Source organism: Anopheles stephensi, chromosome X, assembly GCF_013141755.1.
Source record: "Anopheles stephensi strain Indian chromosome X, UCI_ANSTEP_V1.0, whole genome shotgun sequence".
In the NCBI taxonomy this organism is placed as follows: domain Eukaryota; kingdom Metazoa; phylum Arthropoda; class Insecta; order Diptera; family Culicidae; genus Anopheles; species Anopheles stephensi.
The window spans coordinates 143,085-159,539 of record NC_050201.1 but is presented as its reverse complement, the minus strand read 5'-3'; the positions used below and the strand labels follow the sequence as shown (position 1 = coordinate 159,539).

At 42.5% G+C, this 16,455-nt stretch overlaps 3 protein-coding genes across 15 annotated transcripts in view; 1 reads left to right on the top strand and 2 right to left on the bottom strand.

Moving 5' to 3' along the window:
* LOC118510623 (double-stranded RNA-specific editase Adar-like) overlaps positions 1–16,455 on the bottom strand; it is a 136,954-nt gene that overhangs the window by 79,297 nt on the left and 41,202 nt on the right. The window lies entirely within an intron of this gene.
* The window catches only part of LOC118513329, a 72,132-nt gene that overhangs the window by 14,604 nt on the left and 41,073 nt on the right, over positions 1–16,455 (bottom strand). The window contains exon 5 of one of the 2 annotated variants that reach the window (XM_036059063.1): positions 9,832–10,182. The exons of the other annotated variant lie outside the window; for it this stretch is intronic. Coding sequence (XP_035914956.1) covers positions 10,129–10,182 — 54 coding nt within the window. The 3' untranslated portion in view covers positions 9,832–10,128. Of the gene's footprint in view, positions 1–9,831; positions 10,183–16,455 lie in introns of those variants that run through there. 2 annotated transcript variants of the gene reach the window in all.
* LOC118512391 (pituitary homeobox homolog Ptx1) overlaps positions 1–16,455 on the top strand; it is a 48,700-nt gene that overhangs the window by 15,188 nt on the left and 17,057 nt on the right. For all 7 annotated transcript variants that reach the window (XM_036056986.1, XM_036057161.1, XM_036057075.1 and 4 more), the window contains 2 exons: positions 12,877–13,011; positions 13,486–13,772. In XM_036056986.1, coding sequence (XP_035912879.1) covers positions 12,877–13,011; positions 13,486–13,772 — 422 coding nt within the window. The remainder of the gene's footprint in view (positions 1–12,876; positions 13,012–13,485; positions 13,773–16,455) is intronic.

Sequence of the window (16,455 nt, the reverse complement as noted above, 5' to 3'; positions counted from 1 at the left end):
GTCCGAGGAGGCAAAAATGCTCTATCAGAATGGGTTTTCAGTTTGCTTCAAGCACTTTCTACTGTACATTTTGGTCAGCTTTCATTTATTTCAATTAATTTTTTTTTTCTCGTTTGCCTAACCATCGCTCATTCATCCCCATTTCCGACTAGGATTTTCTTTTCTTTTTGTTGTTTTTGTTGCTTGTTTGCGACGTTAATCTTTTCCTATTTGTTTCCTCCTTTCCGATCCACCCAAGCACGTCCTCTAACCTCAAAGCCCGACCGAAACGATTCCGCTCAAAAATAATAACAAACCATCGAACGTTCCGCGGCGAAGGGTGATCAATTAGCCGTGAAGAGATTCCACACATATCTCCCGTCCGGTTCGCCCCGCTGCTCCGGTTTCGTTTCCCGCGTCCGGCTCCGGATGCGACACCGACCCTGATACCCGTGGCAAAACGGGAAGAAACGCATCATAATGACAAATTACCGCCGCAGATTGAGCGTGACGGTGAGAGGTTTTGCTCGGTGATGCTTGAGCACGATTTCGGTAAACAAATGACGGTGAGTAGGGACCGGATAAGGCCCGTTGGCACAGCTGGGCCATGCAAATTCGTTCTCCCATGTCCGCCCGTCCACAGGTTAGTCAGTCTAGAGTTGCGCTTCGATCCTTTTCCCTGCCAGCCGTCCGTTTGTTTGTTGGTTTTTACACATGGGTAACAGAGTGAGTGAGGAGAGGTTGTGGCGGGATGGTGGAGGAAGAGAACAGAGGGCGTGATGTTTTATGCACGGCTAGCGGTATTTAAAAACTGTTTTTACATTTTCCCAATAATGATAAGCGTGAATAATGCACACGTACAACCACGACCGCCACCCACGGTTTGAGTAAACACACAAGCCGACGAAGACGGTGAAATGATAAGCGAAAGCAACACGATAAAAATGGGGAGAAACAGGGAAAACAAACGCCAATCGCATCGAGACATTGCCCATGATGAGAAGCCGTGGAAAAGTGTATAGCAAGGCAAGGCATTAGGAAGGTACAGATTCCGCTGAGGCCATTAATTTATCTCAATTATTCTGCTGTTTATTTGTTCACTTTATCCGATTACGAAGAACTTCATCTCATTTTCTTGATAAGCATATTAATTTGTTGCACACTGTTGAAATTTGTGTACCGTGGCCGTGAACTTGAAAAAAAACGAATATTTGAAAAAGCTATCGATGAGAGTTCTTCGAGCAGTTTCATCTGCAGGTGTATTTACAATTTTATTACAAATTGCCGCAAGCTCAAATTGATTGTAGTATTTAAAAAAAGGGGTAAATCCGTAAAAGCTAATCCGTATAAAGGGTTTTAAATCCTGAACCCTTTTTCTGATTCTTCTCGGCCTGCTAGCACGTTTATAAGGCCCCTTATAAGACACGAGGCCCATTATATGAGTCTGTTTTTTATAATTTATTTACGCCCCCCAGATCGGCGAGGTCCCTGGTAAAAAACTTTTAATCAATTTTCCAGTTTGGTTTCCAGATAAATAGTTTGGTGATTTGTTTTAACCTTTACCCCTAAATGTATGCAATAAAACTGCAGATCGTTAATGGCTAATCATTTTAAAGGAAAAAAAAAACCTCACGTAAACTGTTCTACACAAAAAAGAGATATTTTCAACACAACACAACAATCAACAATCAAAAATTAATTCAACTATTAAGTAAATCATAACATTAATAAACTCCTCCGCATTAAACGACCTTTCCCGCTCTAAAAGAACAATCTTGCCTGAAGCTGCTCCCGTTGGCCAATGGTTTTTCACCGTGCGTTGAAAATTGAATCGCCTCCCAAGCAAGGTGATTTTTCGTTTGAAAAGGAAAGAGAAAAAAAGACAAACACCATACAGCTTAAAAGTAGGTAAATGTTGGAAACTTACGCATCGAAAAATACTTAAAGATGCATGAACTCGCTACACGCCAAATACTGGGTTGGTGGTGATAGAGTCATAAAATACGACTTCATCCATCCAGCCCAATGAACCATGAAGAGGGAAAAGACACAGACGGCAAGTTTAGCCAAAGAACGAAAAGGCAAAAAGAGAGGGATACTAAAAAAATTGACACAACCGAACCGTTTCACACAACCTCGCCCAGGCCTAGAGATGCGCCCCGTTAGACAAGCAAGGGCCCACACGGTTAGAAAAATAATCTATGTAATAAAATTTACCAATGGCACGCGGAGAATGTTACGCTTTTCCACACGTTTTCTGCCAGCTTTGTGACCGTGGACTCGGGACGCCCGGGACACGAAACGAAGAATATTCTCTACAGCAAACGGTTCGAACAGTGTAATGTTAGAGAGCCGGGCGAGAAAATAATATTTGAAGGAAAGGCAACAGAGAAAAAAACAGAGTACCAAAAACCCACAAAACACATCGACGCAGCTACCGGGTAGTAGCGATGTAAAGCCGGCCGAGTTTAATAAAAACAAAAGGCATCGCGCACAAGAGAAAACGCGACCACAGTTAATCTCCCGAGTTACACCGCGGTAATGATGCATTTTTTCGGGCACGTAACGCTGACGCACAAATGCGTCGTCCCGTCATCAGACTGTGTGGTGATGCATCCGGGCTAACTGCAGGCTAAAGGCCGCAGGAAAGACTGGATGCCAGCTGGTAAAGTTATAATTCTTCGAACTGTCAGTTTTGGGCAGTAAAATGGAAAGCAAAAAAAACTATAAAAAAGAAGAACAACAACCGCGTGACGGTGATGTAATGCACGGTTGAAAGAAACGTGCAGACCTTGCTGTAATGGAGTTTGTTGCACAAAGCGTATCTTTTAATAGTTTGTAATGCATATTATTACCATCCGTGCTCACAGAAAACTAGATAAGAAGAGATAGATAACATTGAAGGAAAATGGCAGAAACCATTAGAGTTGGAATATCTGTTAATAAGCACAAACCAACATTAATAAGATTTCAACTAATAAATAGCAACCCACAAACTGATATGGGAAATAGAAAAATGTTGCTTATGTGCACATCGCTTTGCTTTGTCTTACAAGTTTCCTTCACCGTGAGGCTTTTGGAATCGGATTAACTAGGGATTTAATGCACTTCACAACGACTGAAACTAATATGAGCTAGGAAGAGGATAGAGACCTGGACTTTATGTTGTCTGAAAAAAATGTGCTCAAAGCTTCAACACCATAGTGAGTGCACTTGAAGTGCTTTTCGGAAGTAATTCCGATTCTTCTTATGAGGAATGTCCGGCAGAAGTTCTCCACATAAAGGCTCTTGAAACATGCATCTCAGAAATTCCGAAATGCATCTCAGCGGTTCCGTAGAAGAGACGGTAGCGGGACAGGTATGTTATTAGAAGACCGAATAGGCGGTTAGCAGTAAACATCAATAGTCAGTGTGATCTTGAAGAGCAAACAAATGTTAGTAAACAAGTTTAACACAATTAAATGATGTCAAGTGTGCATTTAAATATTCTGTTAAAAATTATGGTCACAAATTATGTTATTGGTGGCCTAATTGAAACGTGGCGTACTGCTGAATTTGTTCAATTCAAAAAAGAAATTTAAATTTGCTTTCTATTAGTTTTAATTGAAGAGAAACCTTGCACATAAAATTAGCAATGTACAGCTACTTCATGTGTACAGAAATAACACCGCAGATGACGGGAAGACATTTTCTACTTTTTCCCAGCATGAATCTCGACGGGATTTCGATTTCCTACCAGATATAACAATCTTGCAAAGCAATTTTAGAAAGCCTTATTGTTGTTACTGACATTACGACAGCTCCAGCCAGAAATGTTGTAACCCGACCGGTGTCAAATTCTCGTGTCAGCTTGATGCTTCCGCTACACTGTGGTTTCTTTTCCGCAAGGCAAATTGCCAACATCAACGTGGTTCTGTGTTGCTGGTTTTTTGCGCTTTGTTTTCCCGAGATTGTGATGAGTGCTAGTTTTTCCATACAAGTGCACACACAACCACACACACACACACACACACACACACACACACACACACACACACACACACACACACACACACACACACACACACACACACACACATATTTTTACTCTATTTTGTTCTGAATATTGGTGTGTATGTCTGTTGTTTTGGAACACGAAACACCGTCCGAAACATCGGCGGAAACCCCGTTGACATTGGATTGGCGCGACAACGCAGCGGATCGTTCAATACTCAGCTTGGCATCACATCAACACTGTGTTTTCATGGCTTGCTTGTTGCTGCGGATGGGTAACATGTTCAACGGTTTGCCCCGTTGTTCATCGCGGTGCGCAACTAGTGTATCCCTAGCTCTACTCCGGAAGGCTCGTTCCCGGGGTCAGAAATGGGTGTTTTGGGTGATTGCGCTCGTCTAGTAAATGTCTCTTTCGGTGTTGGGTGGAGGAATACTGGGTTTGGCTTCGAGTGGCAAGCTAGTATTCGATTATCTAGAAGTTCGTGTTCCGAGGGCCCATTCAATTCACGCCGTGACACAGAGATGCAACTTCAACGTAGGTACTTAGTAACTCCTCTCACTTTATTGCATCACTTTCGCTTAATTCTATAAAGCTTACATGAATGTGTATGATAACAAAAAAGGTAACAAAAATAGTATTGAGGAAGCATTAGAATTAATAAATCTTTGGGATACTGTACGATGTATGCAAGAATATTTAATAAGTACATTTTGATAAATACATCATAAAAAGCCACACTTCAAGAGGGTAACATAACGCACTTCCTTGAGTTATGGAAACCATGATGCAAAGTGCTCCTCAATCTCTCTCTGGAATGAGCAAAACGAAACCAAAAAAAAAAATCAATACCTTCGAAATGATCAAGGTCATCAATGGTATCAAAGGGCCATCATGAACCCTTATCATTACCATCATCTATCGTTATCCACTGAGATTCTACCAGTCTATCGATCTCGGGTAGAGTCTTCCGTCGGTGCAATTCACATACACGTTCCCTATGGCTCTTAAGCCCGAGTTCCTGCCTTCTTTTGCTACCCGTGGTTTTCTTGTTGTTTTATTATGTCTTTAGTCTACCGTTTTAGGACCCAACCGGAGCTGGCATAGATTTACTAAACCTCTTCCCTCTTATTTCCTTTTCCTTCTTACTGGAAAACAGGAAAGAAAAGGTACGGACAGAGCAAAACCAAAAAAAAACCTCCAACGTGCTGGGGACTCTTGCTTTGGCTCCATCACGTACAATCGTGGGTACTCTGACGAAACATTTCAGGGAAGGATATCATGTGTGTGTGTGTTTAAGCACACTATGACCTGAAGTGAATGTAATGAAAGGAGCTTTAGATTATGTTTAAATTGAGATTTATGAAGACACATTACAGGGAACCACACGGAAACCTCCATCCAGGTATGGGGCGGCAGACCCAAGAGTTGCATTCTTCAATAGCCGGATCCGGATCCGTGATTCACATTCAGGGTATGAAGACAAGATGAAATGTGAACCCCTTGCTCTGCGTCCTTCCGGTGTATGTATATGTGTTACGAGCTGAACACCCTACACGTCGAACAAAAATGTGACACATGCTTCACCATCCATCCAGTGGTTGCTGTCTTATACAGTCGGAAAATATCCGGCGATATGGCACAAAATGGATACGCTTCTTTGAGATGCCTTGTTTGTTCTTTTTCTTGTTCAGTAGTGGTGGGTTTTGAATGCGAACACTTTTATCGTTCTTCGACGCGTTTCAGATGCGTCGTAGCTATTGGACCGTATATAGTTGTTATTAGTTCGCGCCCAACTCCTAGAGGAAGATGCCTTTTTACGACGAGCCAGGATATGCTGATTTCCTGTCACTCAATACGTGTGTCTTTTTTTATCGTCATGGGAGACTGCACCGCAATGGGTTTTGTTTTGAGTGTTGCGGAATGTCTACACACGAGTTTGTAAAATGATATTTAATTCTGAAATATCGCCAATTTCGTATGTGATCTTTTTTACAACAAATGTTACTGTCTACTCTTTTAGTCTCCGAATAATAATGTATCTCTTTCTCTAACCCCTAGTTCACTGGCTGCTCACCAGCATGAACGAATTCATATACCGTATGGTGTGTAAATGTGGTGTAAAAATGGCTTTGATTATTATTAAGCATCCTGTCTGTGGACCAAAAATTCCAAATCCATAAGTCAAACAAACATTGGATTTTAGTTTCCCCTTTCCCCCTTTTTGCGAAATCCATCGTTTTCCCTTGCTTTGTTTTTTCTTTGCTGTCGTTTTCCCCATTTCTCAACCCGATCCATTCAGTACGGTGGCGGTGCGAAACCACATAAATTCATTTGACCATTAAATTGGTCCCATATGGCTTATTGTTTTCTAGTTTGCGATAGGTCGCAGCATCCTATGCGTGGCCGAAACACTGCGTGGCGTGGAGTAGGGAAGGAAAAAGGAGCAATATCCGCTTCGATGCAGTCATCAGCTTTGTTTGGTGGCCGGATGCTTCTCTTTCCAAAATCGTATAATCATTATGTGCCTATTTTTTGCTGGTAAGGATGCTTCCTTTCACCCAATGCGGCATTAGGAGCACCATCAAAGCAAGAATATGCTTCGGCAATTTCATCGACATCGAGCGATAAGCATCGACTCATAGTATGTGTTTTCGAAAAAGGGGTTTTCCCTGTCGAGGTTTTACAGATTCATTTTGCTATAAAATTATCATTCCCAAACTAGGAACCGGTACATCAGAGAAGGGTGTTGCCCCGATTGTAAGGTGGCCTCGACAAAGCAAAACCTGTGCCCTACTAGGGTTCCCGTTCTGTGCGTAGTTATAGCAAAATGAGAAAAAACGTACAGACAAATACGATAGAGAACACAACCGGCGTGTGTGCAAGTTAATAAATGCGTAGGGCATTTGGCAGTCACCAACCACGGTAGCCGAGCAGCCCGGTCCTGTCACGTTAAACCAACTTTGCCCTCTTCCCGGTGTAGTCTCGTTCTACGCTGAGTGATTGATCGTTAATCGGTACCGCACACTGAGGCTACTCGTGTCTGTAGCTACGACCGGCGAGAATGCTAAATGTTTCCGAGCAGTCGGGTGTGAAATCAAAGTCAAGATAAGTTTATAGGATGCATTACGCACATGTTTCGTTTCGCCAAGGACGTGCAGACACCGAAGCTGAACGGTGCGAGCTGTCGTGGCTGGTGTAATCATTTACAACCGCACAATTTAAAAACCCCCGTCGGACGGACCGAACCAGAGGGAAACCAGTGTTCGTTCCCGATCCGCAGATAAGATTGAAACAGATGAGCCAGATTAGTGGCTGCCGGTTTTGTTATTCTTTTTTTTTCGACGGAAGTCCTAATTCTTCTCCAATCCATTTGAGAACAACCGGCCTCGCGTACACCGAAGACCGTCTGTTGCCCTTGTTTTTTCGGGGATGGACAAAATGTTATTGCCGATCGGTGTAATTTGCTTTGCGGGTGCATATTTATTAGGTCATCATTATGGAACCTTATCAAATAATAACAAAATAATGCTGCCTTTCAGAGGGGTTGCGCGAGCTATGCTTACCACTCCCTTTTGGCAAGCGGATAGCGATAAAATCCCCTTCCGCAAGAACAATACCAAGCATACGGCTACATTGTACAGGCTGGTAGAAGGATATTGAAGTTTGCCAGGAGACAGATGACGTGCCGGAGATTGAACGAAAAACTAAATTTAAAAGCAATCATATAACAAACATCTAGTATGCAGTAAACGCTGAGATCCAATCAGAAAAGGACAATTATATACACTTCATACAAAACCCTAACACAGCCGGAAGGAGCCTTTACTGTTTGCTCGTTGCCCTCTGCGGCTCACCTCCGGAGGTACTAATTAGCCAAATTATCACCATACAAACAGACTGCCACCTAAAAAGAACAAATCAAGCCAAGATAGTTTCACAGGAATGCTCTTCAGCACTTGGGTGCCACACTGGAGGAAATGACACACTGTTTACCAGTGACGGTTACAATGCCAACGGGCCTAGATGTAATTACTTGACAATAGCTCTCAATGATTGCATCCATGTAGAGTGTGTACGCGGCCCTATTGGTAAGACTAACTGTTGCGATGCACGGCACTGCCCCAGAACATCTTCGGCGCATGGTCTCAACAACCCGGGCGAAAATACGCGTTTCACGAACCTGTATGTGTTCTCGTTTCTGTAAAGAGGTGCAATAAATTTTGAGCCAGTCTGCGCCAGTCAAGTGTGCACTTTGCGCTCGGCGCGAAAATAGTGCGAGTAACTACTAGCGCTATCATTAATCTTGTCCAACTAGGGGCCGCCCCACGTGATGGGCCCGCCGTCTACATTGCTCTACATTGCTGCACCGGGCCCATTGGTCTGTCAATATGGATGCAGAAATTACATGTCTGTGTCTACAGGGTATAGTATTCGATGTGGTCCAATAAAACGGGGTTGAACATATAGATATAACTGTGTCACCGGATACTGTGAGGTACAACTATCCCGACACGTTTACGGGTGTACGTGTACTTAAACTGAGGCAACTATGATATTACAGTGCTAGGTGAACCAGAGGGCTGCTATACTTGTATGCGTGTTTTGAAGCGCTGTAAAACTTTAGCCGTGTCCTCACCGGGCAATTGAAGGTTGTCGTCTAGTATGATAATTGCCTTGCACTAGCGTGCCAATCTTGTGTTACCAAGGGGAGAACCTAGTACGTAATGGCTCATATCGGAAGATAAGTAAAGCCGTTGCTTGTTGTTTGATTAACTATTTTCAGTACCCGTGTGTGAGACATGTGTTTTCAAATCATGCCATCTGATCCCAAGGCCCCTGAGTATGCAGTATCGTTTCGGGGGCGAACGGCTGCAAGACACAAAGAAGCGAAAACCCCCACATACGAAATATCTACTACTATACTAATTAACACTCAAGGCTCACACACAAACAGACACTGGGAGCTCTGTTTTCCTATCCATTTCCTATCCATCGCCATCGGTGTCAGTCCACGGTTCAATGCACTGAGGAACGTATCGGAGTTTACTATGGATACACACAAAACGCCATCATTGGCATCACATCTGAGCAAAATCTTGATCTCGATCCTGTCGCACTTCAACACACTGATACACACACACAGTCATTTGGAAAGATTTGTTCGGACGTGTGTAGGGCGTGCTATTTTTAAACAGTTCCAGACTCGCGCCATCGAGAGGGCCTTGAGTTACAGCCGAAAAACGTACCCAAGGCAGACAAGCATCGGTTAATCCTGGATAATCCTACTTTTCCTAAGAGGAGCATTAGTATTCTGTTTCGATTGCCAGAGTCCAACACATTACGCGTGTGGCTCATGGTACGTCAACCCAAAACACAGAGCAGGATGAGAAAGAGAAATCGGCGTCCGCGGAGCTATTTCCTGAACAATAAATTTGTGTAGAATCGGTGTCATGCATGTATCACATTAACCTTTCTAAAATAGTAATAACAATAATAATAATGAAAAACAGCAGTCAGAAATGAGCCTAAAACCAGCATATAATTGTGGCAGGCAGTAGCAGAAGGCCAATATTAGAAAACAAGAAAACCCAGAGCAATGACAAATGGCAAGGAAGTTGATGGTTAAGAATATACGCACACATTTCGTGGCACCTATTTATATACCTACACAGCCTCTGTCTATAATATAGTATGCATGCGTACAGACCATACACACATACACACATGCACACATACATACATACATACATACATACATACATACATACACACAAACATAATACAAACCTTCTAATTGTCATTCTGAAACGAGCTCTGGTTGGCTACTGCCACTGCCTGCTAGAATCAATTCTGCTTTAAATTTTATTTCAGAATACTTGAATCTTTTATTTGCACGTAGCCTCTGCCAAGAAGACGATATCTTGTTTCCTATGCTTCCCACTCCCTGCTCAGTTGAGGCTGCTAGAGGCGGCTACGGGTGGTTGCCACACATTTAGGCGTACATTGGAGTTTCTGACAAATATTTCTCTAGATGGAACTATCGGGATCCCACTCTAGCACACGTGGGTGTGTGCTAATATTGACGCGCACGCGCACACACTGTCAGAGCATCTTCTGCTCACGGGACGACATCTCGCTCCCTGTCGTGCGATTGCTCACCAGAGCAAGGCAGAAGCGTTATCCTTGTACCACTCGGTTCGCCAGGGTCCCTGTGTCGGCGGGAAGATATCGGTTAACGCGCTCTCGTTGCATAGGTACTTGTGCTGCCCATAGCTGAACGTATGTACATGTAAAGGTATACTGCGAGTGGGTTCCACCTGAACATCAAAATACCAACAGGAGATAGTGGCGAAGATCCATTATATGTCGTTCTACCCAATTTGTTGCACAATATTATATGATAAGTGAATCAATTGCACAACAAGTATTTGCTTAATGTAAAGGCACACTCGATTAAAGGATTACATTTTTTTTAAATAGCACAATTTCACTAACCCATATTTGGCACTCGCCCGAGATGAGGAGCTCGGTCGACCGTGCTTAATTGTTTGTACAGCATCAGCTAATGCACAATGGCCACACACGCCAACGAGCCAAAAACCCTTCTTTGTTGAAATGCCTACCAAAACTTTCCGGAGTGATTTAAATTACCGAGCTCTGTGTGAAGAACGCGATGCAGCTAATAACTTACACGCGTAATGACACATTCTTCTCTCCAGGTCTCGAAGTTCTGAGAGCACGCACGAGCAACAAGCATTCCGAACAAGTGTTAAATGATGGTTAATTTTTTCCCAATTTGTATGCTTTCTTTGAAAAGGGTAGATGATGGAGGAGAAGAACTAAAAAACGAACAAAAGTCAAACGCTATCCGGGTGCTGCAATTGATGCTTCCCTTGTACATGTGAAAGACCCGTTCGCATGGTGGGATATCATATTTCGTCCGGGGTTCAATTTTCCGGAACAGTGCTCAGCATCCGTCTGGGGATGGTTTGTGCGTAAGAAGATTCCTTTTAAAACGAATAACAAAAAAACTGCTTCTAATAAGCCGTCTGACATTGCACTCTGCTCATGTCTGGGTCGTTGGACGGTCGGGATATCCGTTGCGCATGGAAAGAAAACAGCTACCGGTTTGAAACTGGCACAGTAATCCGAGTGCAACTGTGATACTTCAAGATTTATTTCCGAAATTTCAATGTCAGGCTAATCTAGGCACGGGACGGACGAATTATGACACGAGGCACTTCGCTAGTCGCTTGGATTGGGATTTCAAATTGATCAAAACATCATCATCGTCAAGTGTAATCGAGCTGGACGAAAGACGAGCTGAACTAATGACAGATAATGAAATCCGTGGTAAAGATTTTTTTCATTAGAATACAAAACAGTTAAGGTATTAAGAGACAGAATAACTAGTAATTTAGTAATTAGTAGCCTAGCAATGGCTCGAAAATTACTATTTCATCTTGGAATGCATGGATGATTTATATCAAGAAGTTGAAGTAAATAAACATCAAAATAATGCTTCTTGGTTTTACGATAAATAGCATTACTGGTTCTTGATATTTTATGTCTGCGTGGTCCTTTTGAGATACCAGCTTAATGTTGCAACCATGTTTGACAGATGGTATATGCTCACGTTATTAATTTGTCATTATACGATATCATTAATTAAAATCGAACATCGAATCGAAGTATAAAACGATGGGTAATGAAACACAAATAATACATAAACACACTAATTTGCTATAACTGTCTGTGCCATTCTAAGATACTGCATTTTTCACTATCATTTTTGTGTACAGCTTTAGTTGCATACATACACAAGCACACACGCGCATGCATACTTTGCAATCAATCACGTCTGCCATAGTGAGGGGTCATAAATAGGTGTTAACAAAAACCAACTGGTTTCGCCCAAACCATATGCACCACATACGCCACCGTTTTGAGGGCATTGCATACTGCAAAGCACATAACTTATGTTTCCCTGCACGACCCTCGCAATCCGAAGGCTGAAACGCCCGAAACTCAGGAATACGAACTATCTATAAATTATTTTGATATTTTAACACCCCTTTTCTTGCTCTGCCCCGTGTTGCATGACACCATGCAATACTCTGTGGTTTCACCATGATTCCCGTTTTGGTGACTGTGTTTGTACTTTTTTTTTTTGCAGAGCGTTGTTGCTTTTTCAACATTTCCACTTTCTTCGTTGGGATTGCTGTATCCCAAACACACAATGAAACCAATTTGCTGTCTTTAGCCAATGCATTTGCGTTCAAGTGTATGTTTTCATACCAGACTTCATACAACACCAGGATGGTGCAGTATGAGTTGCGGATGATTATCTCTTCCTGGTTTCCCGGTCTACTCCTGCACGAGTGGACACATCCTGCATGGGTATTTTTCTATTTTTCATTGTGCTTTTACTTTTCTCCGGCCCACCAGCCCCAGAGCACATTGCATAAGTTCTGCGGTCTGTGGTTAATCGTTTTTATCTATTTTTCATTGTTCTCCTTCGATCGATGCCGGTGTTTACCGGTTGCTGTTGGTGTCAGCGAAAAAGCCAAAAGCGACAGCGAATGTACATCCGATTGAGCGTTGAAACCACGTGATGAAATTTAAAACGATCAATTTTGCTGGCTTCTCTAATGGGCATACCTACCGCGTAATTAACGTGTTAAAATGTTACAGTACATATTTTTTTTTGTTTTTCTCTTTATTTATGGGGAAAAAACGCTTGAAATCCGGGGATATGCTATGATTGTTATGCGGTTAAGTTCGCGCCGAGGGCAGAAAATATAAAATTATTTTTAAAACGCATTGCTGAAATTTGTGCTGAATCATTGGCACAAACGAAAAATCAATCCGCAATTTTTATCCTTCTTATCTATTTTCTTTAGTTTGGGCAGAAACTGGAGATTTTCGAGAAAATAGTCACACCGGAATGACGTCCGTTAGCAGTATTGACCACGCGCAAATGGGGTTTCCAGCGTCTTCACCTCGCAATAGAAGCACTCGGGATCGAAAAAATGACGGTAGGTAAAGTTTAATTTAATCCGTCATTAAATAAAACTTTAAGGGAGGAGGAGCGCTTGAGTTCAATTTCAAACATAACTTTGTGTGATAATTAACGCTCTATCGTGATATGATAAAAGATCAAGAATGCCTTCTTGCAATTTTCAAGCAAAGTTTATTGTAAAAAAAAGTTAAAAGAGACGAAAAGCTATATTGCTAGTTTGTGTATGGATAATTTAAAAAAATCATCAAGTACCGGGATACTTATTTAACCCATTTGTACAACTTTTTAAATAACGCTTACTTGAACTGAACACTTGAACTCTGTCGCAGTGGCTGATGTACAATAGATAATCTTTCCACTCTTCCTAATGCTATATTTTATTCATGCGACATAAGTTTCTGGGAAAAGTCTAAATTGATTTGCTTCAACCATCCTTTCAACATCTCGCCTGTGTGTTGGCAACCCACCTCCTCCTGTGCTTTTATTGCAGTATCTCGATGTATCAACGAAGCGTCGGTAAAGACGGAAAATATTAGCAGCGGAATGTCACACGAGGACGGTACTGGATCTGTCGCGCCCGGCACAACGATCCAGCAGGACGGTAACGACGGTACCAAGAACGATAAGAAAAATAAACGCCAGCGACGCCAGCGGACACATTTCACCTCACAGCAGCTGCACGAGCTTGAACAAACATTCAGCCGCAACCGCTATCCGGACATGTCCACCCGAGAAGAGATCGCCATGTGGACCAACCTGACCGAGGCACGCGTTCGGGTAAGTAGTAGCAACATCACCTATTAATTGTCGTAGCCATACATAGTAGTACTGATAACAAATCGGATCATCTACACCATCCCGTTATGGGTGTCTATCTCAACGACGGAATTTAAAAATGGTGTAGGGCTGGTGTAGGGTATTCCTCTTTATCTTATAGCAATTTTTCGGTGTGCATGGATGAATGTTTGTTAATGCAGTTGTCACAGGAAACCCAAAAAGAAGTGGGCTATCCAAAACATATGCTCTCCCCCTTTTTTCTGGTGCGTAAAACTGAATCCTAATGGGCTCGGAATGAAACAAATGCAAACAACAGCAGTATTTAAACTGAACCTCGGAGGGCAATAAGTTGCTTTTAAATTTTGCTTTCCAAAAAATTATGATAATATTGGTTGCTTGCATTTTCCACCCCGCCAAGCAATTGACAGCAGGGACACTGACTCTGCTGTTTTTGCTATACAAGGGGTTTTGTGCGCTTTTGTGTCACATCCGTTTTTGTGGCGGTAATGTGACAAACGTTTTGTATAATAGTTTTATTATTATTACCATAATGAAACCTGTCCTCACACACCCCTTTTACTCACAATCTTCATTCCCCTTCCTTGAACTGGAAAGTCAATATGCATTTGTTACTTCGGTAGCTCTATTTTCGCGTTGAAGTTAAAGTATCCCGCTGGTACAGGCAATGTATTTCAATATGGGTTGCTTTGGATTTTCACTGGAGTAGGAAGTGAGGCGGGAGAAAAGCAAACTGTAAAATGTTGGCTGTAAAATAGCAATAGGGCGTACATTACACTGGAACAACAACACCCGGCAGGCAATAAAACTGTAATTTTATGCGACAGCACTTCGCGACTTTTCCAATAGTTTATTGTCCCTTTCGCGCGGCAGAAAAACATCCGTGGCACGAAGGGTGCCAAAATCGATGCTGAATTGCATCACTATCTTATCCCATTAGCCCAGCGGGAGGTGTGATGGGCGAGGCGAAGGTGGAGTGCGAAGAGAAAGGAGGATATTACCGATAATCTCGGTGTCAGAAGGCTGAACGTCGACTTATTTAATCCCCTATTATTTGTGTGTGTGTGTGTGTGTGTGTGTGTGTGTGTGTGTGTGTGTGTGTGTGTGTGTGTGTGTGTGTAAAAAGAAGGCTAGACGTCAGGACTAGAGCTACTTTATTTGCTTGCCATTTACCAAACATCCTCTTTTTCGTGGGCAATGGGATTACAACGAAAAAGGGCACAACCCAAAACCGCCGGACCACCAGTATGCAGATCGGAAGCTGTTTCCATAATATGACACTGACACTGATTGTGGGGAACATTGGGTTGTAATTTAATCGACAAACTTATGGTTTTTAATGATTTTCCCGGCACCCCTGGTGGGTAGTTTGCTAGGAGTTTTTCATTCATTTTATCGATTTTTCCTACTACAAAAATGAAAAAAAAATGAAAATATCGCATCAGTTTTCCTCGGTCGTCGAAACAGGATGTGCGACAGCTTGTATTTGGTTTTTCTTTTATTGTCATTAAAAGAAGGATGTTACATTACTTTTCTTTCTTTGGAACACATTCCTTCTTTTTATTCCTTGGCACTACAACCTCGAGAGGTCTCGGCCTGCCATTTCTGGCTTTCTGTGACTTGATTTTACCCGTAGTAAAGTCAGCTGGATCAGTCTAATCGACTATCAAAATACAATTGCCCATACCACGTCAGACGAGAAAGCAGCAGATAAAAAAATAATAAAAAGAAGGTTTATAAATAAGAGCAAAATAAATACAGGAAAAGTGCCATCTTCCCGGTGCGAAAATGGAACAGGGAAAACAGCAGCAGCATGAGGGTAATAAATGAATTAATTATCTCTAGCAACCAAAACGGTTACTGTTGGGGTCTGACAATAAATAAATCATTTCACTCCCGCGCATTTTGATTATCATGCTGATGACTTCAAAATAATCTCTGTGTGTGTGTGTGTGTGTGTGTGTGTGTATGTGCAAGTGTTTTGTGCTACCATTTATTGGTAAGCTGCCCCACACTGGTGGGGCAAGTAAGAAGACGACAAAATGGCGGCCATAACCGGCTGTCAAAGTGTAAGACTGGTGCTCCGCTTTTCCAAAACTTTGGATTCCCATGAGGAGATGATTGTTGAGGAAGGTGAATAGAAGAATGAGGAAGTGGTGGAGGAGGAGGAGGAGTGGATACGTCGCCATATTACCCACCGGAGACGGCAGCTTTCTTTGATCACAAGACACTTACTTACTTACGGTCTATACGGCCATTTGTTCGTTACCTTGAACCCGACGAAACCCCGGGGTGTATCGATCCTTGCCACACGGCCACCGCTGGTGTGATTGCGCTTAATAATGTGGTGGTGAGTGGAAGGAGGATTGGAATGTTGGTGTGAAGGTACGTGAATCTCGGGGCAGCCATTATTCATCCAATGTTCCGCATGATATATATGCGGTGGTGTGATATTTATGGCAGTTTATTTAATGTATATTTTTCGGGCCCGGGATATTCTTTATCGCGCGCTCTCACTCTCGGACTCTGCCTGATCGGTAGTTTCGGCCGGAAACACAAACCGAGCATCTTTAAGAAGCTGGAATGACTTGTTTTGCTGCACAAGGGCGCCCCTTTAAATGCGTTCTGGTGTTCTGAATGGACGCACACTCTGCCATCGAAAGCT